The sequence below is a fragment of the Narcine bancroftii genome, chromosome 12 (assembly GCF_036971445.1).
Source record: "Narcine bancroftii isolate sNarBan1 chromosome 12, sNarBan1.hap1, whole genome shotgun sequence".
In the NCBI taxonomy this organism is placed as follows: Eukaryota; Metazoa; Chordata; class Chondrichthyes; order Torpediniformes; family Narcinidae; genus Narcine; species Narcine bancroftii.
In genome coordinates this window covers 33332949-33358499 of record NC_091480.1, presented here as the reverse complement: position 1 = coordinate 33358499, position 25551 = coordinate 33332949, and the positions used below count along the sequence as shown (strand labels likewise).

The following is a 25551-nucleotide window of genomic DNA, read 5'->3' as shown; positions in this document are numbered from 1 at the left end:
ACAGCAGCACCCAGGCTTATGGTGATTCAAGAAGACCGTTCACAACCACTTTCTCAAAGGCAGACGTGAATGGGAAATAAATGTGAACCTTGCCTGAGTCAAATGAATAAATAAAAGCCCCTACTCATCTGTGAATAGCATCAGGCAATTTAATATCTTATTCAAAAGATGAAGTATCTGACAGAGCAATAGTTCTTTGGTAGCGCATCAAACATCAACTTTGATAGATAGATAGATACACACACACACACACACACACACACACACACACACACACACACACACACACACACACACACACACACAGACACACCCACACAGACACACCCACACAGACACACCCACACACACACACACACACACACACACACACACACACTCACCCACACACAGACACACCCACACAGACACACACACACACACACACACACACACACACACACACACACACAAGTAGAGCATGTGATGAAATTTACTCACTGCTACTGTCAAAGCACATTTGGAACTAATCTATCACAAGTGACTTAAAAAAACCCAGAAACCTGGTCCTGAATGTAATACATTCGCTGCACCAAGTAACATAACTAATTCCACATTGGATTTATTTTTTATTGTTATAGTAGGCAAAATGCAACATTATTGAGGTGGAATTGGCCAGTTTGCTGGTCCAAAAAAAAACTGGATGAAATTACATCAGATTGTTTAAATCCTTCACCCTTCACACCCAATTCAATCATCATTTCCTTTGTTGGGGGCGATTCATTCACTGTTTCCCATTTAGTTCCTCTGCTCAACACTGATTTCACCCTCTCTACGTCTGTCCGTGGTACGCATTATTGAGAAGAGCTGTGCCACAAGGAGAATTTTCTTTTGCTGATGAATGCTAAGTTATTAACTTGGAAAATATGGGTGTAACATGGTTAACATGGCCCCTTTTACACTTGCAAGTGATCCCAGGAATTAACAGCCAATCGGCCTTTAAAATGTCTAGCATGTGCCGGCGTCAAATGATGTCATTTCACGCCGGAGATTGACGGCCTCGACCCCTGGTACAATTCCCAGCATATGCAGATGCTGGCGTTGCAATCAGGCAAGTGTGAAAGGGGTAACTGCATTGTAGGATTGAAATAACCCAAGTTTTTGTGTGAGTGCAGGTACAAAAAGGAAGAAAAGATTAAAATGAAGGTATAAACTTTGCTGTGGGGGGGGGAGAGAGAGGAAATAAATTGCAATATTGGACAATTTTTAAACAGTAATGGGAAAGTTGGTAGTGCTATAGTGCACAATTTATAAAAGTGATGGTGGACCTGACTTCCCAGAATGCCGTGAGGCAGAGAAACCCCTCCGTGAGTGCTCTACATATGCAGCTGGGCATACAGCCCTTTTTGTGCCGCACAGCATTCTGGGAGGGCAGGTCTGCCATCACTTTTTCCCACAATATTGATAAATTGTATGCGATAGCACTACTAGCTTTCCCTCGCTCTTTAAAAATTGTCCGCTATTGGTATTTATTGCTAGAATTTTCCCTTTTAAAGGTTTATATTGGTTGACGCAACAACGACAACGGGCTGAAGAGCTCAGACTGTGCTGTACATAAAGCTTAATGATGTTATAATTAGGCATGATTAATTTTGTTCAAATATACGATCATAATACATTGATCAGGATATAGGGCAGGTTCACCATCGCTTGATGCGTCATGACGTCACCGGTAGAAGGTAGAACAGTCCTAACCCCAGGGATGGCTCCTTGCAAGTGTGAAAGCATTCATTGTCCCAGTTAGGAAAAGCCAAACCCCCATTCCTATCCCAGGACACTGAATGGCCAATTTAGTGGGATGCAAGTGTGAAAGGGGCTATAGATAAATTCAATAACTTGTTTCTCATGTGGATCAAGGAACTGTCTAATGGAGTTCCATCCAGTTTTTTGTGTACTTCTATGTATATGAGATGACTTGTGTGTTTTCCTGAAAAGTTTGTATGTAAAAAAAGAGAGTTAGGGCAACAACACAGCCTTGCTTGTCGCTGGTTTGGACTGAGGTTGGATCTCTTGTAGATTGGTTAAGATCATCTTACCTGCTAACATTACAACAGAAGAAAATAGGGAGATGAATTTCTAAAGGCAGCTAAATATGAGCAAAGAAGGCTGTAAGGAGCATAAAAGTGAATGGTTGGCCTTTTCCACAAGGTAGGGGAGTCTAAAACTAGGGAGCGTAGGTTTGAAAGGAAGGGGGATTTAAAAGGCCCAAGGACAACTCTTTCACAAAGAGTTTAAAGTTCAGATTTATTGTCCGAGTAAATACATATCATCACATGCAACCCTGAGATTCTTTTTCCTTTGGTGGGCTTGTGGAATGAGCTGCTGAGTTAGTGGTAGAAGAGGGTACAATTGCAACATTTAAAATACATTTGGACAGGTAGATGATAGGAAAGGATTAGAAGGATATGGGCCAAGTGCAGGCAAATGGGATGAACTTAGATGGGCATCTTGGCCAGTTTAAATGAGTTGGGCTGAAAGGCCTGTTTTAATGCTCTCTAATTCTATTTGGCAGTAGAGAGATCTCTCTGTACTATAATTATCATAATCAGATCTACCTTCTTTCTTGAAAATACTCCTAGTTATGGTCCAGATCCCCTGTCATCTTCTCTCCAGAATTGGAAACCGGGTTGTGGAGTTGTGAATATAATTCAAATCTAGCAAGATTTAGAAAGGCAACAAGAATACCATTTTCTCTCAGTACGTTACCAGCCTCCATCTGTGATAAGCAGGTGTACTAAGCCTCCGTGGATCTCCAGTGCTGCCCCTGCAGGTGTTGACCGAGGTGTGACCGAGAGAAGCAGCATGTGCTCATCTGCATGGCAATTATTGTTGAGGGAGAGGCATACACATATTAACATGAGGTTCCGTGTCAGTGATGCAGAGGGTTGGTGAAGGTTAAAAGAGATTGGGCTGGTCAGTACCACAAAGGCCAGGTATCATTTCTTTTACTTTCCTGCCTGGTCAGTTCACTGAACAAGTTTCTGCATTGGACTGAAGACCATAGCTTTCTGCTTCTCCGTAGGCATCAACCTTCCACCTCCAACCTTCTTGTTGTTTTCTATTACTCAAAGAGATGATACTTCTCTTTCCTACCACTTGCGAGATGACCATGTACATCATGAAGGGGGATTTACGCGCAGTGTGTACTTGGAACTTCATCTAATTATGTTAATTTTTGGTTTCTGTTTTTCAGGTATGGGACCTCGCCCTCCTGATCCATCTTTTCTGCAGAGGGCCATGGTGCAAGATGTTGCGAACATTTGTCGATGCCTGGGTACTTTTTAAAAAATTAATGTAAAGGAGAATTGGTGGGGGGGAGGGCAGGAGAAACACTGAATAATATTTGGTTAATGGGTGAGGGCTTCAAACCAGTTCATGCAAAGATGGGCATATTTGATGTGGCTCTGAAGTTACCAAGTGAAATGTGATTGGGAAGTCCCAGCTGGTGAACCTGGTCATGGTGTCTAATTCAGAGATCAGTTGGGAAATGATGGCTAGCTTGGTAGGGCTGACTCTGGGTGTGGGTATGAAATGGGGCCACTGGAAAAAGCACAAGAGGGAAAACAGGAAGTTTTAGATCAGGGGTGGGCAACCTTTGTCCCATTTCCTTTGGAGTTATGAAACCGTGCACATAACGAGTCAATGAGGTACGATTAAAACAGTGGTTTTCAAACCTTTTTCTTTCCACTCACATACCACCTTAAGCAATCACTTACTAATCACAGACTACTTATGGTTGAGGGAATACTTAAGGTGGAATGTGAGTTTTTTTTTAAATTTCCTCGGGAAGGGTTTTCCTTACAGCTGCACTTCTACAACTCCTGTCCTCACAGTACAGGATTGGAACTATTACACTGCAGGTAGTTTGCACAATTCATTGAAGCAAAGTGTTTATGGTTTCACTTGACAGAGAATGGGCTACTGGGAAATAAGTGGGGGAAAAGCAGGGTATGCTTGCTCTGAGAGCTGACTTAGACTTAATGGGCTGACAATCCTTTCGCATCATAAAAGACTGAAAAAAATTACTCTCTGCATGTCAATAAATGGAGACAGTTAATGCCTGTATTGAATTTATCCACAGTTTATGATCCTGTTGATATCTATGCGTGTGTGTGTGTGTGTGTATTTTTATATACATCACCAGGAAACATTTGGCAGGGGGGAAAATATCAGAGATGATACATGCATTAGTCAGAGATGCTCAGATCATGGTCTGGTAATGGGGGGGTTGACACTCAGGAAGAGGCGGCTCATTTTCACTCTACAAGCTTCTTTGCACAGGAGAATAAATCATTTCCCCCCCCCCCATTCCTTAATCTTCACTCTGAAATGGATGGTAATCACACGGACGACAGAGTTGGAGACAGGATGATTCGAGGATGGGAGGGGAGAGCTGATAGGTGGTTGAGTGTGTGCAAAGAGGATGCCAGAGAGAAGAACAGGGAAGATGGCCATAAAGTGATAGCAAGGAGATAGTTGTTGGGGTTGGCAACTGGGAAGGACGGGTGGGAGAGGCCATCAGGCAGATGATGGATCAGAGGCATTGATAAGAAGCTGGGTGGATGAGTACATCCAGTAGTAATGGAAAGATGGACTCCAGTACTTCTCCAGGTAGTGGGGAAGTGGGGAGATTAACATTCAACCTAACACCTATCAAGAGCCTCTTTTATGTTATCCAAGATGCCTTGTATGGCCCAGCATGCCTTTGTGCACCAAAACTTAATTTAGAAGCCAGTAGCAGCAATACCATCTCTGGTCCTTCCTGATGATGGCCTTCCAAGTGTCTCAAATTCCAGCCTTTTGAAAATAAAGTCAACTTCCATTTCAAAAGCGCACATGCAGTCCGTCCAATGCAGTGTGGTCTGTTTGCACATGCATCAATGCAATGCAGCAGAACCATGTGATGGGCAGGATACTCGTGCATACCTTCGTACATATCCCACACCCATCTCCATTGATGCGCCTGTCCCACATCGAGCCCCACCCACACACTTCGCTTTCTGCGTGCTCCTCAAGGACCTGGCCTAGGTGCCTACACTCCCACCAGAGAAACCTGCTCCAAACATCCTTAGCCCAAATAGAAATGTTTCCTCACACATACTGCCCAAATCTAAACTCATGGAGTCAACTCACTCACAAACTCCACATAGGCTCATTGAGACAGTCCCCACTTACCCAGATGCACCATAAAAAAAACCTGCTCCAGAAAGAGTGATTTATAAAAGGCCAATCGTTGGTTCAAACTTGGTTGCTTTTGTGCATTGTCCTTTGCAATCTTTCTTTAACAAAATATGTGGTTAATGTTCTGTTTTTATGTAACCTAACACTTGCTGCCTAAGTTTCCCCAAGGTATTCCAAAAAGAGTGGCAGAGAGGATCAATGGAGTCTCCCTACCCCATCGACGTGATCTACTGGGACCATTGCCTGAAGAGGGCGCACAAAATCAGTGAACCGGTGCGGACTTGAAAGGCCAACATGGCCTGTTTCCGCTCCATAAATGGTTATATAATTTGGTCTATTTATGTGTATGTGCATTGTGAAGCTGGAGGTTGCATCCTTGAGCATTTATCAGCATTTCAGATTTTTATCAATTTTATGATTTATTGCTTCGTATTATTTGTTTTGAATAGGTTTGTGTTTCTTTGAAATGAGAGGTCAATGTGTATTTTATCATCAGCGGGGATTTCTTCATTCGGTGTGACCAAAGATGTGTGCCTTTATATTTATTTTTGATTGCTGTTTATCCATTGACAGGTCGAACCACTGAGCCAGATCTTGCACAGCAGAGGCCCACTCCGCAAGACATTTCGAACATTTGCCGATGCTTAGGTACTTGGTTTTTAATAAATGCAGAGGAGACCACAGAGTAGAGTGGTTTATTAGAACAGTCTTTCAGCTCCGAACACTGGACTTTCAGGGGCAACCGAGTTGATGAATTTTTTAAAAAAATATTTTTATTGAGTTTAACATATAAGCATTAATACAGAATTGACAATTAGGTAATAATTCATTTGTATAAGTCAACGAGATAAAAAGTAGATAAAACTACATCAATAATTGCTTATAATGTCTCAAAAACATTTAATTGAAATGACTTGAATAAAATAAAGGGAAAAAAGAAACAAAAACTAAATCTAATCTACCCCCTCCCTCTAATCAAGGTTACTGTACAAATTAATTTTTTTTAAAATCAATAACGTGGAACCACTGATGACCCCTGGAGAATGGGCAATGAACTACCAGAACATACAATAATAGTTAATTCTTCCAATTATAAAAATATTTCAAGAATAGGCCCCACGATTTCATAAATTGAAATTTTCTATCTTTATTATATCTAATTTTCCCTAAATTTAAATAGGACATTATGTCATGTAACCACTGTGTATGATTAGGGGATGAATCATCTTTCCATTGCTCGTCTGGCTACCAATGTGTTAAAAGCTAAAACTTTTTTCTGATATGTTTATCTGAGACACAAGAAAAAACAAACAAAGCAATTAACGGGAAAGGCTCCAAATTAATCTTAAGAATCATTGATAGAGTTTGTAAAATGTCTTTCCAGAACATATGGATCAGAAAAGATTCAAAAATTTTACATTTCTCACATAGTGGATCAATATTCGCATAAAAGCAAGATAATTTCAGTTTGGACATATGAGCTCTGTGTCCTACTTTAAATTGTAATACGCAGTGTCTCACACAGAGGGAGGAATCAATAATCAAGCTGAGAGTAGATTACCAATTTTCATCTGAAAATGTTAAGTTAAAATCTCGTTCCCAACCGCTCTTCATCCCAGCCATGGGTATGGAATTTAAATCCAGTTAATTATTATAAATACATGATGTTGATCCACCATGAAAATAAAACCGTAAATTAAAAAAACAGATCAAGAACATTAGTATTGGAAATTCTCCGAGAATCCGAAATCTTAGACGGAACAAAATTTCTAATTTGTAAATATCTAAAAAAGGGTCTTTTGAAAAGATTAAATTTAGCTGATAATTATTCGAAAGGGCAGAATTATCTCAAATAAAATGATCATTAAAACTTTGCATACCTATTCCATGCCATTCCTTGAAGCCTGCATCCAACAAACAGGTGTAAGATGATTATCTATAATTGGACTATCCAGTGAAAAATCATTAATTCTGAAGAATTTCCAAAATTGAGCCCAAATTCTCAACCTATTTCTCATTAACGTATTATGTGTTAATTTGTAAAAGGAAAATGGTAAAAACAAAATCCTAAATTTGCCAGGATAGGTTTGTTTGGAGAATTCAATTTCTACCCAAGATGAGCGATTCACTGACTTATCCAAATGTAATAATAAAAAAGTAAATTATGTATATTAATCACCCCCATAATTCAATCTAAAATCTGGATGTGATAATCCTCCATTTAATGTCATCTTTTGAAGATGGGTCTTTCTACCTGCCATATATTAGTAGAAATAGCTGATTCCAGCGAGCTGAAAAAGGATTTGCAGATTAAAAATTGGTAACACTTGAAAAAGGTGCAAAAATGTAGGTAAAATATTCATTTTAATTTAATTAATACATCCCATTATTGTAATAAATAAGGTGACCAACCCGATAATGATAGTTTAATCTTATCGAGTAATACCCAGAAATTCTCTTCCAATAAGTTTTTATAACTTATTGTAATTCCTAAATATTGGAAATTTTCTTTAATTGGTTTCTGATCGAGTGTCTTTCATTCAGTGAGCTTTGATACAATCTCTGATTATGTTAAACTAAATAGATGGAAGAAAGTGGGGGGGGTAGGGGGGGGAGAAAGAGTCTATTATTTATAGCCAAACTGGATATGTTTACATTGACATCAAAACTATCATTTTAATTGAAGATGTGTGATGAATTGTCCTAATGCCTCAGTCTTCATTCCATGCAGCCAACTAAATGTAGGCAGTAGGCAGCCATCATTACAGGCCAAAGCAATGGTCCCTGGAGCTTGGATAAATTAATTGGGGCAAGAGTCTGGGGCATAGAAGGCCAGAATTTCCCACTGTGGGTCAAAGGTCAGTTGCTCTGTCTGACACCTCATCCTCCTTGACGCCACAGGTGCAACAAATATTCCCAGTTTCAAGTCAGAATTTGGCCCATCAGAACCTGAATCTGACAAAGAATCTGTGAATGTAACAGGACGGGAATTGGGGTTGTGTACGGGAATGCAGAAATCACTGCACGGAGAGACTGGAGGTCATTTCACAATGCTCCCACCTCGACCCGCTCCCTGCCCCCACCACATCAGGCTAGAGAAATGTGTACAAGTCTGAACCCGACCCCAAGCTGCTGGAAATTTGCTTTGTTTTAACTATAGTCAATTTGGAGCATCTAAAGAACCTGCTTTGGAGAAGCACAAAGGATTTACTTAGATTTAAGGAGTAATTAGAAATGAAGAGTGTTTCCTTGGGCACTAGAAATCCAGCAGCTGAAGGGAGGCAAGGACTGTTCAATCCAGGAAGGAAATACCCTGTCAGAACTGCTAATAGACCAGAGGGAACATGAGCGCTCATCTCTGGCATTTCAAACCTCCAAAATCAGGTCCCAGACAGCCAGCGCCTCCTCTCCAGGCCACCACTGCTCAATACAAGAGAGTGTAGCTTTAAGGTAATGAGTGGTAAGTTCAAGGGAGACACGAGAGGATTTTTTACCCAGATCTTGGTTGGTGCGTGTATTGCATGACCTGGGTCAGTGGCTGAGGCAGGTACATTGGGGAATTTTAAGAGACCACTGGACAAGCATAGGGGGGAATTCATAGTGGAAGGCAGGGTCTAAAGGTCGGCACTACATTGTGGGCCGGAGGTTCTGTACTGGTCTAGTAATCTCCCTGCTCCCCCTCCCTCCCATGCACCGTCTCATCCGCATCTAGTCTTCTGATGGTATTGCTCTCTATGTGTCTCCCTATGCCTCCTTACTGTGGGTCTTCTGCTGGCAGCTGGCCCACTCTGCTTTCTTGCCCCACAGCAGCCAGGAAACAGTTTCAAACACCAGCGACGCTCTGCCAATGAGTTCAGCAGCATCTCCACTGGTTTCCAGTTGCTGACACGTAAATACTCAGGCCATTGTTGCATTGAGAAGCTTTATGTGAGTCGGTGGCGGAAGATTTGGATTAATCTTCCTGAAGTGGAAAACTTCTTAAGTTCTGAATATTTTCTATTTGGGGCTGCTTGGGTGGTTTTTAAAAGGAATTATTTATATTTTAAATATAATTGTTACAATATTTTTTTTTGTTCCAGCTGCAATGTGCAGTCCACAACCAACACAGGAATTTGGAAACGCATGTAGTAAGAAACTTTTTCCTGTACTAAGTATTATTTTACTTAATCAAAAGTTTGAGAAGTGCAAATAACATCAAGGCTGCTATAATATATTAAATATAAGCTACCTGTAGCCTTTCATTCAAATCCATAATTCTATTTGCGGTTGACTTTTTTCCAGCTACCGTAACCCAAGGCTCAGACTCCATCTGTCCAAAGCATCCAGATCAAGAAACTTGTCCAGGTTTTTCTAAATCTTATAGGAAAGAGTATCAACTTTGTAAAATGTGTGCTGGCAATTGAACAGTGCAAGCGAGAGTATTGTTCAATCACATTCAGCTTTCGGGTTAGGGAAGTCGAAAAGAATCCTAAATGAATTTCCACAATAATATGCATGAATATATATTGTGTTACATCTGCATTTCAATTATGTGCAAATGTTTAGTGTTCCAATTTCCCCTCAGCTGAACTGATATCTTGAACTGTTATACTGCAATCTCTGGAAGCACTTAGAAAAAGGATTAGTAAGATAACAGAATAAAATTTAGGATTGCTGGAGGATTGCACACCAATAGTCTACAAATAATATTTTAAAAGTGTAAGATTGAGATTAGTTTCAACAGTCAGAAGTGGATCCTTTTGGAGAATAATGCCCAACATGAACAAGCTTGTTTTTTTAAAAAAAATGTCCTTTTAACTTAGAAACTAAAGTGTAAATTTAAAATAAGTGAGCCCCCAAAAAATGGGGCAAGTAGATCATTAAAATGCTTGAGCTACGATACCAGAAGACAGCTTATAAAAGGGTTGGTGCAGTTCGCGCAGTGGTTAGCACAGTACCATTACAGCGCCAGTGACCTGGGTTAGATTCTGGTGCTGTCTGTAAGAGGTTTGTACGTTCTCTTCGTGCTTCCGTGGGTTTCCTCCGGGTGCTTCAGTTTCCTCACACATTCCTAAGACGGAACGGGGTTAGTAAAGGTTAATTGGTCACATGGGTGTATTTGGTGGCACGGGTTCATGCACTGGAAGGGCCTGTTACCCATGTTGTATCTCTAAAAAAAATTTAAAAGTAATTTATGTTTTGATGACCACGTCTGGATGGTCTGCCAAGGTAGTTACCCAAAGCAAGTTGGATGAGCATTCAAATGGCTGACAGGCTCAATGACAACAAGTCTGATCATTTTAAGTTCATCCTGTGGAGACACTATTTAGGATTTTGCTTGTGAGTGAAGGCCAGAGGAAAGGGGATTGGGAAGCAGAGGAGGACATTTGGGTGATTTTTTTTTTTAAATTTTACTGTGAGATGCCAGGACAATTAGGAGGGTTTGTCTAAAGGAAAGTTGCCTGCCCTAGACCACTGTGAAAAGTTCTTGTAGTCTCCTTCTCCATTATGTGGAGTAATAGTCTTCGTCCATGCTTTTGGAAAAGCTGGAAAGCACAGCCACTAAACTAATCCTCAATCATTTTAAACTCAAATTACTTTAAATCCTGCAGACCTTTTGGTGATATGGTAAAGGGGATAGATCTGCAAGAGTCAACTATTTAAGTGTATTGGGTACAAATAAGGAGCAAATAGTACAAAGAAAGATCTTTGTTGGAATTTGGGAGATGACTTACTTCCCCAGAAAATGACACTCTCTTAAACCAAATTCCAGCTGCTTTCAAACAGGCGGAGGGCCTGTTTTGGGTTGGCTTTGGTAGGCTGGTGAAGAAGGGCGGTTGAAGGGAGAATTTCCCAGATTTTCTTTGTTGCCCCAAATTGGAATTTTTTTTTTCCTTTTTCACATCTGTGCTATTCAGCTGGAGTTGAATATATTGAGTAAATTGTGTGATGAGGTATTATATAGTTGTATATTCTAAGCTTGGTATTTGTGTGTCAGGGCAGTACGGTATTAATTTCATACATTGGCTCATTTACTCCCCATTTCCAGATAGTATACATGAATGCAGATATGCTCTGTCCTCTTGCCTCATCTATAAACCTGAACTATGAGGTAAAATTTCTGACAAAGATTGTGGACTCTTGATGATCCAAGTGTGCAGTTGTACTAGAAGGGTCTTCACTTTCAGCAATGAGCTAGGGCTGCATGCCAGGGTCTCAATGAACTAGCTTCATTGAAACCGTTCCTTCTCAACCCCACCTTCTTTTCCTACCTTCATTTAAATGAGCACTGCTTCCCTCAGTTCTGATCTTCCTTTCCACTAACCATCATCGACTTGCATTGCTCCTGACCCTGCCAATTCCATAGCTGCTCTGCAGAAATTCCACTTCATAAAACTATAATTCACATGCCCCCTTGAAATTATTCCAGTTCTCTTTTGCTTTGTGAACTTTGCAGGGCACTTTGGTATTTCATTGTGCTGTTTAGCTGTTCGATGACTTCTGGGAGGGTAGACCCATGATAACCGGGTATGATGTGTCAGCCATCACCAAGTCAGGACAATGGTTTGGATTCTAGGCCAATGTAGGATGGTGTGCAGAGGTACAGAGCAATCAGGTCTTGGAAAGCAGAGTTTTAATTGGCTTTTGTGAAGTTTTAGTCAGGTTATGAAAGTGGGTAGCCAAGGTTTCTTTTAAATAGTGGTCCAGATTTAACAAGTAGGCTCAAGAAGGCAAGCTGAAGTTGAATAGTATTGCAGAGGTGGTGTCTTACCAACAGAGTGGGTCATCTTAGAGCAGTTGTTTTCAACCTTTTTCTTTCCACTCACATTCCACTTTAAATTATTGCCATGGGTGCTCTGTGATGAATAAGGGATTGCTTAAGGTGGTATGTGGGTGGAAAGAAATGTTTGACCACTGTTTTAATCATAGTTAATTGACCCATTATGTGCACGGTTTCAGAACTCCAAAGGAAATAGGCCAATGACAATTTTTATCAAGCAAAATATTTCAGTAACAATTGGGTCGAGAGCAGTGATTCTCAACCTTCCCTTCCCACTCACAATCTTAAAGTGGTATATGAGTGGAAAGAAAAAGGTTGAGAACCACTGTCTTAGAGTCAAATGGAATACCAAGGTCCTAAGGAATTTGATACCATCTAAGACTGTTGTTTGTGAGAAGAATGTAGGTAGTGGTTCAGGGACAACATTTGTGGCGTGGTTTTTGGTTTACACTGTATTTCTTTAGAAAGTTTCTGCTTATCAAGAGTAAATAATTTTGAAAATAATGTGGTAAATTGGATCAGCAAGTTGGCAAATGACGCAAAGATTGGAGATGTAGTCATCAGCAAGGGAGACTTTCAAAGCTTGAAGTGGGACCTGGACCAGCTGGAAAAATAGACTGCAAAATGGCAGATGGAATTTAATGGCGACAAATGGAAGGACAAGCCAAGGTAGAACATGCACGGTAAACGGTCAGGCACTGAAGAGTGTGGTAGAGCAGAAGGATCTGGGAATACAGATACACAATTCCTTGAAAGTTGCATCCCCGAGCATGTGGCCGTTTGACCTTCATAAATCAAAGTATGGAGTATAGGAGTTGGGATGTTATGTTAAAATTGTACAAGACATTGGTGAGGCCAAATTTGGAGTATTATGTGCAGTTTTGGTCCCCCAATTACAGGAAAATTGTCGATAAAATTGAAAGAGTGCAGAGAAGATTTAATAGGATGTGACTGGGATTTCAGGAACTGAGTTACAGGGAAAGGTTAAATAGGTTAGGACTTTATTTTCTGGAGTGAGGAAGAATGAGGAGAGATTTGATATGGGTATACAAAATTATGATGGGCAGAGATAGAGTAAATGCAAGTAGGCTTTTTCCACTAATGTGAGGTGAGGTACAAACCAGAGGAGATGGGAAAGGGGAGAAGTTTCAGGGGAACACTGGGGTAAATTCTTCATACAGAGTGGTGGGAGCGTGGAACAAGCTGCCAGCTGAAGTGGTGAATGTAAGCTCTATTTTAACATTTAAGAAAAATTTGGACACTGGCCCTGTTGCACAAGACTAGTCCATGCTCAGTCCTCACCACCACCAGGTCACAACAATCTGAAGGCTTTTCTGGCATGGCTATTCTACAAGCACAACTAGACCTCATGAAATGCAAACTGTTCATGCTGCTGGAAGACCATCTTGGCATTTACTAATCTACCCCATCAGAAGCAGACAGAAACAGAATTTTTAAAAATGAGGGGACACCTTGTTGACAGCGATGGCTGGAGTGAAGTTGCGGAGCCAATATGAAGTGTGTGTGAGATCCCTCAGCCAATGGTAGGTCCAAAGACAGAACTATCTCCGGTACATTCTGTACAATGAGCAGATATGGAAGTGCAGGAAATGATAGATGCACTGCAGTTTTGAAAAACTTAGCAACCAAATGTCAGCTTAGTCCGACATAGTGCCCATCATGGAGTGAGATGCAAGGTAGTCCTCAACTTATGACCCTGTTATGTTTTGACTGACTGGGTCGTATCTCAAAATGGATGCAAGTCAGAAATTCACTATATCTGTTTCATCATCCATCCATTTCCCTAATGTAAAGTCAATTGCAAGCGTAGGCATGGCTATAAGCAGCCATTCCCATCCAAGATCACGTTAGTCTGAGATTATTCCTTCCCAAAGGCCAAGTGCAATCTCCACCGCTGTTGCCGCCTGTCCCCGACACCTCCCCACTGCCGCCACTAGTCCCGACACCAGACATTTTACAATTGTAGAGCCCAAGGATTCCGTTCCTGCCTGAGAGCCTGAGATCCACGAGCTCCTGGCTGGGAACTAATGCCCCCCCACCCCCAAGCTGACACACAGCTCTGGTTCCTGCACCAAACACTTGGGCAAGTGAGGCAACTTCTTCGACGTGGATGGCACCGTTCCCGGTGTTAAGAATGGATCCGTAAAAAATGTAATTTTTATATGTATTTTTTTAAAATTTCAGTCATGTATGGATGGCCATAAATCGCATAGGTTGCAAGTCAAGGACTACCTGTATTCCTTCAATTATGTCAATCCCAAGGGCTTTTGTATGTGCAGTTTTAATTATTTTCACTAAAACTGTTGATGAGAGAGGAATTATATTTTCATGGGCATAGATTATTTCTACAAACTGAAGAAAAATTGCATGCGTTATATAACACAAAATAAATCCCAGAATGAAAGAGTGGAGTGCTGTCATGAGGTTCAAATAATATCAATGATATCACATGATCACTTAGTTTTATAAATGGGCATGCGATTTGCCATTGACCGAGCTAAGCAAAAACGTGCAATTGCGTGATGTTTGGAGAATGCTGCTAATCATAAGTTCAGTGTTAACATAAAGTCTGAATTTGGCAATATTCCGGTAACATTCAATATTGCAAATTATTACATATTGGGTAAAATTGGCAAATTGTTCTGTTGTTTAAGGGAGAGGTTCGGTGAAAGTATTTTGCCCTCCTCAGAATGGAACTGAAGGAGCGATTCATTCAGACTCTAATAACTCCAGTACTCCAAAACAAGCTGGTGAGTCTGTATTTCCATCAAATTAGTAAATTAATTGTGCATATCTTATTAAAATGCACCACTGCTTCCGGTTTTGATATCTGGAAATAGTATCTATCTGGGAATAATATCTAATTGAACTAGAATTGTAAGTATTTTATTTTTAATTTAATCTAATAGTATGTTTTAGAATCCCAGGGTGGTTATTCACCACCCTGTTTCTCCTCAACTTCTGAAGGTCCACGCTATTGAAAGACATTGACATCTATCCAAGGTGCACTGGTACCATCAAATCTAACTCAATAGTTGACTTTAATCCAAACTCAAACATTTCCAAGGCAATTTGTTTGAGGCATCTGCAAATGCATTTGTTCATAGCCTTTATTTTAAAACAAAACATGTAATTTTTCATCAGTATAAATCTACAGGAAGGTTCAGTGCACACACTTCTGCATTTTAATTGTACATTTATTTTTAGAGAGTGCATTTTTTCGGAAAGTGGGGAAACTGAAAGTGTACTGGAGTAATTTAAAGGCTGAGGCCCTTGTTGCTGGAGTTTGATTTAGCCTGGGATGACTTAGTGTGGTCTTGATAGCTCTGGTAACATTCCTTGGCTAATGATAATAGCGCAGAAGCATGCAGCATTTGGGCAGTATTTTTGAAAGATTTTTAGCCTTAAAGTTCATGCTTGGTACAGGGAAAAAAGCTGATTGATGTTTCAATTCATTTTGGAGCAGATGCTATACTTACAATGTACTCCTTACATCCTTCAATAATCTCTGTTTTTGATAATATTTTTCAGCTTCAGCCGATGCATCTCAGTAAAGGACTGTTTCTCTATGCAATCACTGCTCAGATGTTTGAAAATTAAAGAAAGATGAATTAGAATGAAGTAGTTGCTCCTATTTCAACAATGGAACTAAAGTAAATACGTCAGGTTTTTTTTCCTGAACCATTATAAACCAGAGTGCTTTCATCCAGGAGAGCATTTCCCTGTATTAACATTGCAAATATAATTAGTATTCCAGTTAATTTAGCAGTAGGAGATCAACAGCTGCCTGGCTGAGAGCAAAAATTAATAAAAATCTACACAGATGGGAAGTGACAGTGATTTTCAGTCTGTAAGTCATGACCTTTACCTTCCTGAACAGTCACATCATTTCTGTTCCCGTTCTTGAAAATTATGCAAGAGGACGGACACTCTTGTTGCTTTCATTTTACCATGTTGCTTCAGAACTGTTCCAATCTAATAGGAGAAGCCTCTATTTGATCTTGCACTCTTCCAAGTAACCCAATTTCTGATTAATCCATTCCTTCATGGAAATATTTTTAAACTATGGGCATTTGATTCGAAGTAAATTTCAGCAGACATACAGAATTCTCAGTTCATCACTCTTAATATCCCAAGCTACACTATGCTCCCAGGCATATCTGGAAATAGTATCTATCTGGGAATAATATCTAATTGAACTAGAATTGTAAGTATTTTATTTTTAATTTAATCTAATAGTATGTTTTAGAATCCCAGGGTGGTTATTCACCACCCTGTTTCTCCTCAACTTCTGAAGGTCCACGCTATTGAAAGACATTGACATCTATCCAAGGTGCACTGGTACCATCAAATCTAACTCAATAGTTGACTTTAATCCAAACTCAAACATTTCCAAGGCAATTTGTTTGAGGCATCTGCAAATGCATTTGTTCATAGCCTTTATTTTAAAACAAAACATGTAATTTTTCATCAGTATAAATCTACAGGAAGGTTCAGTGCACACACTTCTGCATTTTAATTGTACATTTATTTTTACAATGAACTTGCTTGTATTCAGTCTTTGGCACTATAGTATTTCAGAACATAATGCATAAATTGTTTTTTTTTAAAAAAAGAGATAAAACAGCAAAAGGTAACTGCTGGTTTTAATTTTCTGTGATCATATTTTCTTCTGACATAAAGTTCTGTGTCAGCTCTCATCAAATCCATTCCCCTCATTCACTTCCCTTTTATCTTCTCTTGCATTAATGAATTGAAGTTAACATGAAGGTACAGCAAACAATCTGGAAGGCATATTGCCCTTTATTTCAAGAGCATTGTAGGGTGAAGGTTAAAATAGGTTCTATCTTTACCCCCTGGAACATTAGAGAATGACAGAAGATCTGGTCGAGGTGCAAAAAATGAAGGGTATAGATAGGATAAATGTAATCAGGCCTGTTCTACTGGGGATGGAGGAAGGGTGAAAGGAGGAACTTGGTGAAAACGCATTGCTGGAGAAACTCAGCAGGTCAGTGTGCTTTATGTAGTAAAGCTAATGACTAACCTTTTGGTTTGTGATATGAAGTGCACTGCTTTACCTGCTGAGTTTCTCCAGCAATGCGTTTCTACTTCAATCATGGCATCTGCAGAATTTTGTGTTTTACTCATTAAGGGGTGGTGAGAGTGTGGAGCTGCCAGTGGAAATGGTGCATGTGATTTCAACATTTCAGATAAATTTGGATGGGAACATGGATAGGAGGGGTATGGAGGCCTATGGTTAAGTCGATGGGACAAGGCATCATAGTAGTTTGGCATTGTGGTGGTATACCACCAGCCTACTGCAGGGGGCAACCTCTGTACCTGCAGGAGTGTAAGGGCACAAGGCCACATCTGGCCAGGCTGCCAATCAGTCAGCCTGAATGGATCAAGCCCCCCCCACCCCCCCAGTCAGGTGTCAATCACCCTCCAGGATACAAGCCTGCACTGGCCTTCTGAGGCCTCACTCAGAGTTGCTGCAGCCACAGCCAGCCTGGCTCTGTGGAGGTTTTTGTGGATTAAAGCCTGTTGTTCAGTCTTTACCTTGTGTGTGTCTGATTCTGTCTAACAGCGCACCACAGGCATGGACTAGATGGACTGCACTATAGGGTTCCACAATTCTAGAATATGAACACGAGAGTAGCAATGTCATTTCAAGTACTTAAGGAGCTAGTGAGGCAGCATTTGGACATCCCTCCGAAGGAAGGATATACTTGTGATAGAATGAGTGCAACAATAGGGTCACTGCACTGATGGGTAGGACGACTTGTTTGCTGTTTGAAAGAATAGGCATACTAGGCCTATGGTGGGTTTTTAGAATGAGGGGTGATTCCATCAAAGCCTTCATGATTTTTGCAGGGTTTAACTGGGTGAATGCAGAATTGATTGTCCTGGTTGTGGTGTCAAGAACCAAGACTCTGATTCAAAAAAAAAGGAGCCAGTGGTGCAAGACAGAACCGAGAAGAAAATTCATCATCTGGAGCAGTGGTTTTCAAATTTTTTCTTTCCCCTCACACCACATAAAGCAATCCTTTACTAATCACAGAGCACCCATCACATACGGATTACTCAAGGTGGTATGTGAGTGGGGAAAAAAGGTTGAGAACCCCTGCTCTAGACCCAACTGTTACTGAAATATTTTGAGAAATTTGTCATTGCACGGTTTTCTTTGGAGTTATGAAACTGGGCAGATGACGAGTCAATTATGTACAATTAAAAGAGTGGTTTTCAAACTTTTTCCCCCACTTGTATACCACTAATTCCTTACCAATCAGAGCACCTATGGCATAGGGATTACTCAAGGCCATATGTGAGTGGAAAGAAAAAGTTTGAAAACCACTGATCTAGAGGGTAGTACATCTTCAGAATTCTCTCCCCAAAAGGGATGTGGTGTCTTAGACACTGAGTATATTTCACGTGGACATTGACAAATTTTTAGATATTAAAGATCTGGAGTCAAAGCAAAATAGTTGAATTGAGGCAAAAGGTAAGCCATTATCTTGTAGAGTGGAATGGCAGACAGGCACAAGGGGCTGAATGGCCTCCTCTCTTTAGCATTCAATCTCTGCTCACTCACTAATCCAGTTAGAAACACACTGTAGATAACAGCCCAACTCCTCATATCCCTCCCATTTTTCATTAACTTCTGTTCCACTTCTCTGCAAGATTTCTCTGATATTAATGGGTATTGTTTTAATATTTGCAATGACTTCTCCATATTGCAGTTATTTATCATTTATCGGTCACTGATGGATTTTGACAAATGCAGTAGTATTAATTGTGGTATTGTTTAATTTTCTGTGATCATATTTTCTACTGACATAAAGTTCTGTGTCAGCTCTCATCAAATCCATTCCCCTCATTCACTTCCCTTTTATCTTCTCTTGCATTAATGAATTGAAGTTAACATGAAGGTACTGCAAACAATCTGGAAGGCATATTGCCCTTTATTTCAAGAGCATTGTAGGGTGAAGGTTAAAATAGGTTCTATCTTTACCCCCTGGAACATTAGAGAATGACAGAAGACCTGGTCGAGGTGCAAAAAATGAAGGGTATGGATAGGATAACCAATAAAAAAATCTTTGGATGATGTTGGTTTGGGAAGAGTATCAAGTTCTATGGGTTCACAGAGGTGTCTGGACATGTGTTACAATCACACACTCCTTTAACACATGGGAGAACGTCAACCGGTAATTGATTATAGACGGTCACCTCGGACCTAGGTTGGACTCTGGCTATAGTGAACCTATACTTGACATGCTTATACACTCGAGAACACACACCACAAACAGGGACTCTTACACACACCTGATTCCCTATACCAACGTGGGTGTGCCTCCTTGCAAGTATTGATCTAGCGCAATGCTACAGCTCAGCTTCAGTGCAGTGCACACCTTACCTGCGGCACGTCCCGCAATGTCCACAGTAGCCACGTGGCATGGAGTGATGGCCAGGGCTTGAACCATGAGGCAGAGAGAAAGAATAGGTGGTGTGTTGGTGTTGCATACAGTACTAATCTGTGCTTCTAGCTTCTAATGACACTCAGCGATCTAAAATTAGCCAATGGCATTAATAGGTGTGCACTAATGGGTGGCTGGAGTCCAACCTTGATTGACAGATGATGTGCCTTCTGAATAAGTTTCAGACAGGGAGGACACATGACCACCTGCAATGCACACGTTCCAGACAGGCTGAGAGGCCACGTATTCCTCCACCACAACATTCCAACCCTTGAAAGTCACATTACTCTGCAATCACTAAGAAGACAGCCAATACATCTCTGTACATGTTATAAAAAAGGAAAAAAAAACATGATACCAATCAAATGGATCAATATATACACAAGTGCCTTCCATATGCTAGACAAGACACATAACTAAATTCAATGAAAACACCTCATCAGCTCCCCTGACCAAATGAGGTCATTGTATTTCCAATGGAGCAGGGTGCTGTGGGAGCTGCTTCCTGGTGTCAAAGGGGATAGTAAAGAAAGAAAATTGGTCACTGACTCAATGTACCTGGTTTTTACAGCTTTGCTGGCAAGTGTGAGCACCCTTACCACCAATGTCTGCAAGCAGGCAGTGCAAGGTCACCCATCAGGTGCCAGAGCCCTCTCTTGGTTTTCACCTCCTGCTTGGGCACACCTTAGCACAGAACCCAGATGCCCATTGCTGAGCTATCCCATGGTGAGGCAAGGGGCAAGGCCAGCAGACATATATCCCAGGGTGTATCCGGGGCGCCTCATTTTTCTGGGCTGTCGTCTGACAGCAGGATGCCATTTCTGCTCACATTCTCTTTAAACTGGTGCCACAAAGTGTTTGTGTTGGATCCCTGTAATGATAGCCAGGAGGAGTCAGGAATGAAAGTTAGCCAATTTGTGATTTTAAATAAAAACTGAAGCTCCCACCCCATGAGATTCTGTTAATGGGAATTCTGGAGCGACACTGTCATTGTGGAGTGAAACAAAATATATACAAGTTTCTTTCTATTGATCTGTGACATTCTACTTATAAACTGTAACTCTGAAACATTGGACTGTAACTCCAATTCCCTGAGTGTGCTTAAAGACATTATTACAACACAGGTAGCCTTTGGAAGACTACACAAAAGAGTCTGGAAAAACAATCACCTGAAGAAACACACAAATATCAGCGGGTACAGAGCCGTTGTCAAATCCACGCTCCTGTTCGGCTCTGAATCATGGGTCCTCTACCGGCATCACCTACGGCTCCTAGAACGCTTCCATCAGCGCTGTCTCCGCTCCATCCTCAACATTTATTGGAATGACTTCATCACCAACATCGAAGTACTCAAGCTGGCAGAATCCACAAGCATCGAATTCATGCTGCTGAAGACCCAATTGCGTTGGGTGGGTCACGTCTCTAGAATGGAGGACCATCGCCTTCCCAAGATCGTGTTATATGGCGAGCTCTCCACTGGCCACCGTGACAGAGGTGCACCAAAGAAAAGGTACAAGGACTGCCTAAAGAAATCTCTTGGTGCCTGCCACATTGACCACCGCCAGTGGGCTGATAACGCCTCAAACCGTGCATCTTGGCGCCTCACAGTTTGGCGGGCAGCAACCTCCTTTGAAGAAGACCGCAGAGCCCACCTCACTGACAAAAGGCAAAGGAGGAAAAACCCAACACCCAACCCCAACCCACCAATTTTCCCCTGCAACCGCTGCAATCGTGTCTGCCTGTCCCGCATCGGACTTGTCAGCCACAAACGAGCCTGCGGCTGACGTGGACATTTACCCCCTCCATAAATCTTCGTCCGCGAAGCCAAGCCAAAGAAGAGAAGAGACAACACAGGTTGAGTAAAAACAAAAAGGTCCATTACAAAGGCTACACATAACAAAAGATGCCATCAGATGTACAATGCTGAGGTAGGTTTCCATGACAATGGCTCTTGCCTGTTGCTGAAAGTTCTTTGCATTATAAGAGACAAATGTTTCTGGTCCTGGCTGATATCAGTGATGGTAGTCTGTGTTGATTAGCTATTCACAAGAGGAGAGGATCAAAAGATAGATTAGTCAGGGGACACCTCCGGTGGGGGAAGATCAGAGGGGAGGCTCTGGTCCAGGTTGGAATGGACAGCACACAGGAAGCTCCACTCCCCCCCTCCCCCATCACCCAGCAATGCTCTCTCCAGAGAGCACACATGTCTCTGAGAGTCACTGGCACGGTGACATCACCGAACTTGGCCTCAGTCCTACAAACTTGAGCAGGTGCTCCCTGCTCCATGTACTCTGATCCTGCAAGGAAGGTAATGGCTTCCTGGACTGTTTTCCTGGTCGCTAGTCCCATGAGGGGAAAGACCATCCCTCTCAGGTCAGGGCATGTGGTGGTGACTAAATAGCCTACCAAGGGTCCAGTCACCTTCATGCTTCCTGGGAAGTGGTGCTCGTGGGTGTCCCTGTAGGTACCTACGACCAATGCCCACCATTCCCATGGAGTGTGCCATCATCGACCCCTTCTGGTGGCACCTGAGAGAGTAGGACAGCCATGGCAGCAACACGGCGAGGTGTTTGGCAGCAACACGGCGAGGTGTTTGGCAGCAACACGGCGAGGTGTTTGGCAGCAACACGGCGAGGTGTTTGGCAGCAACACGGCGAGGTGTTTGGCAGCAACACGGCGAGGTGTTTGGCAGCAACACGGCGAGGTGTTTGGCAGCAACACGGCGAGGTGTTTGGCAGCAACACGGCGAGGTGTTTGGCAGCAACACGGCGAGGTGTTTGGCAGCAACACGGCGAGGTGTTTGGCAGCAACACGGCGAGGTGTTTGGCAGCAACACGGCGAGGTGTTTGCCTGGCTGCTGGTGATATCAGTCCCCTCACTTGGTTAGCTCCTTGGTGGAGTATCCCCGGGACACCACACTTTCACAGTGACCACATGTGCTCACTCAAGTTATCCCCTCATTTTCAGCTACCTTACCATTTTGGGGGCGTCAGCAGGGTGCTCTTGTGTCAGTTCTGGGACTGCATGGTCACTGGTTGGGCTTGGAAATGCTCAGTAATGTAGGGAGGTGGAAGTGTTTCCTCATGGTTTTCACTATCCATCCCCCAAACATGTCAATCCCCTCCCCCCTACTGAACAATGGCTTGGACTTTCCCTGGATCAAATTGGAAGCCAGTCCAGCGAGCTGGTATGTTTCAATCAGCTTGGAAGCTGCCTTCATGATTTTAATTTCTAGGTTGGTCACTTGCCTCTCGCAGGGCACAACAGTGGTGCTGCAGGGATTCTTTCTCCCTATCTTTCTGAGGGCCTTGATTACTCAACTCAGACATGATACTCCACTGGCACCAATGCTGCTTCCCTATCTGTGGGTCGCCTCCTGCTGCCCCGGTTGGTAAGCCGGTACACAATCACGCATGCACCTAACAGGACATGCACACATATGCTCATTAATGTGATCTCCCACATTGTTAGTACGATCTTCCACTCATACATGGTTAAGACTCCATGTGTGTCAAACCAAAACTCTGCTCACAGCGCCAACTGTTGTGTTGGGAAGAGCATCAGATTCAGTGGGTTCAGAGAGAGACAAGTCTGGGCACATGTTAAAATCAAACGCAACTTTAATTAATACATGGGAGACAAACAGGGAGGAATGACAAATGGAACTCTATTACTATTTCACTTAAGCAATGATATAGATGTTCACCTCAGACTAAGGTTGGACTCCGACAATAGTGAACCTACAAACAGGGACTCACACATACACCCAGTTCCTTGTACCAATAGGCGTGCAGCTCTCTGCAAGTATTGATCTATTGCAATACTGAGCTTAAGCGTAGTGATGTCCACAGTAGTGACCTGACGTTGAGTGATGTCCAGGGCTTGGACCACAAGACAAAGAGAAGAACATACTCTGCATCGGTGTTGTATAAAGTGCAAATCTGTGCTTCCAGCCAATAGTGACCCTGGGTCATTTTAAATTAGCCAATGGCAAGGTGTGCACAAATGGGTGGCTGGAGTCCAACTTGATTGACAGGTGATGTGATTTCCAAATAAGTTTCAGACGAGGACATGTGACCACATGTAATTGCATTAAAATAATTGGATTATCGGGGGAGTGGGGGGTGAAACATATCACATTTAAGGGAGAATCACGGATTGAAATCAAAATAGTTTTATGTAGTCAGGAAAGAAATACAGAAGAAACCAATTAATCCGGACAGCTTCACAGGGAAGGGGGCCCATAAACTTTGAGCAGTCTTAAGGGGGCTATAGCTGATCGAACAACCTTGCTTTCCTCGAGTGTCATCAGATCGGGGGCCCACTACAGCAAGTCTCATACGCGAAAGGAAAAAAAATCTGTCGATCTTGGAAATCCGAGACAAAAGCAGAAAATGATGGAAAGACTCAGCAGGTCAGGCAGCATCAGTGGAAAGTCTAGAACAAGTTAATGTTCAAGGTCAAAACCCCTTTGTCGATCTCTAACATGAAACAAACACTTCAACTCGTTCGCCTGTGCCAAATGTGATGTCCAAATCCCATTCCCTTCATATTCATGTCTGCATCTAGAAGCCTCCAATGCTACAATAGTATCTCCTCCCACCACTATCTTGGCAGCCCATTACAGTCACTCACCACTGTATGTAAAAAGAATTGCCCCACACATCCCTCAAACTTCCTCCATCTCACCTCGAGTGTGTGACACTTTTACTCTAGGGCTAAATCTATCCTTTGAGCTCTCGTCACACACTACCAACAGACCAGTTTAAAGTTCCCAGCATTTTCTGTTCTTATTTTTCACATAATGTATCGCAAGGATATTAAAGCAAATAAATTCTCATGGTGGTAGTGTTGGGTTGCATGTATTAGATGCAAGTGGAGAAGTATCACTTCCTTCAAACTGAGGTCAACTGGCAGACGTGCAACAATTCAGCATCAGTTGATGATTTTCCCTCTGCTACCACTTGTACACTACGGTCACCTCCGTAACTTTAGGGCAGGTTGACATGACCACTGTTCTTTTTCCATTCTTTGTAAGTGGGCAAATAGACATTGACCACAACATTTACACTCAGAGTGGGAAATGGGGTAGGGAGGCAAGAAATAGGGCTAATCTTCTAGTTTTTCAGGGATTCCCCATTTTGAAGGGGAATCTGCTCACTGGATGACAAAGCCAGTGACCCTTGAATGCAGGTATGAAGCTGGGGAAGAGTACAGTTGGGCACAGGAAGGGGGTGGTAGATGATATGGAGGGGAGGGGCAAGATGTTGGTGGCAAGTTTGGAAGAGGTGAGGAGTGGTCTGGAATGAACTGGTGTTTTGGTTGAAGGGATTAACATGGTGGTCTGGTGAGGCGTGTGCTCTCGTGGTCAAGGGAAGCAGTTTGAACAGCAAATCTTGCTGGACTGAGTGGGCACGTTTCTGCTTTTCTTGTCCCAGAAGCAGTGCTCTAAAGGCATGAACCTCCTGGATTAAGTTTAACAGAATATGATTTTATCTCATGTATTCCTTGCAACAATACAGCACACTGACACACTCAGCAGGCAATTGCATGGAGGAAACAAAATGGAAAAACGGCCAATGTATCAGTCTGGGATTTTGAAGAGCTGTGGGCTATCAACATCCACAAAGTAATTTTCTACTGCAGAAATGGGATAATGTTTCCACAATCCATTCTCTTTGGGACACGATTCTTCAGAGAGAAACAGGCAAGATCCCCTGCACAGCTGTCAATCACCTTGGCTGACACCCTGTTGAGTAACACTCACAACTTGATTTTAATCGTAAGCTGAGAGGGTTCACATGCCATGCATAGAAAAACAATTGGACAGAAAACATCTGGGGCTTCTGTGCACACCATCATCTGACACAAAATAACTACCCCAATGGGAATCCCATCAAAATTAAACCCAACACATCCTTCATAGCACAAGGCTACATTTATGATAACAGTGTTCATACTCTGCTTCCTTTCAAATACTTTTTTTTAAAATGAGCTGTTGAATATCAATCAACCAACTCCATTCTAGAACATTTCTGGAGAAGTATTCTACCCTTCAACCCCTTTAATTTCTGC

The 25551-nt window shown here is 42.0% G+C and overlaps 1 protein-coding gene across 6 annotated transcripts in view; it reads left to right on the top strand.

Moving 5' to 3' along the window:
- Positions 1–19050, top strand: part of LOC138747029 (glutamine-rich protein 2-like) — an 80341-nt gene extending 61291 nt beyond the window's left edge. For 4 of the 6 annotated variants that reach the window (XM_069905877.1, XM_069905876.1, XM_069905874.1 and 1 more), the window contains 6 exons: positions 3233–3313; positions 5794–5868; positions 9300–9347; positions 9502–9564; positions 14656–14751; positions 18920–19050. In XM_069905877.1, the coding sequence (XP_069761978.1) occupies positions 3233–3313; positions 5794–5868; positions 9300–9347; positions 9502–9564; positions 14656–14751; positions 18920–19035 (479 nt within the window). In that variant the 3' untranslated portion in view covers positions 19036–19050. Of the gene's footprint in view, positions 1–3232; positions 3314–5793; positions 5869–9299; positions 9348–9501; positions 9565–14655; positions 14752–15532; positions 15619–18919 lie in introns of those variants that run through there. The other 2 variants (XM_069905878.1, XM_069905875.1) reach the window with 2 other exon arrangements.
- Positions 19051–25551: the final 6501 nt, after the last annotated feature.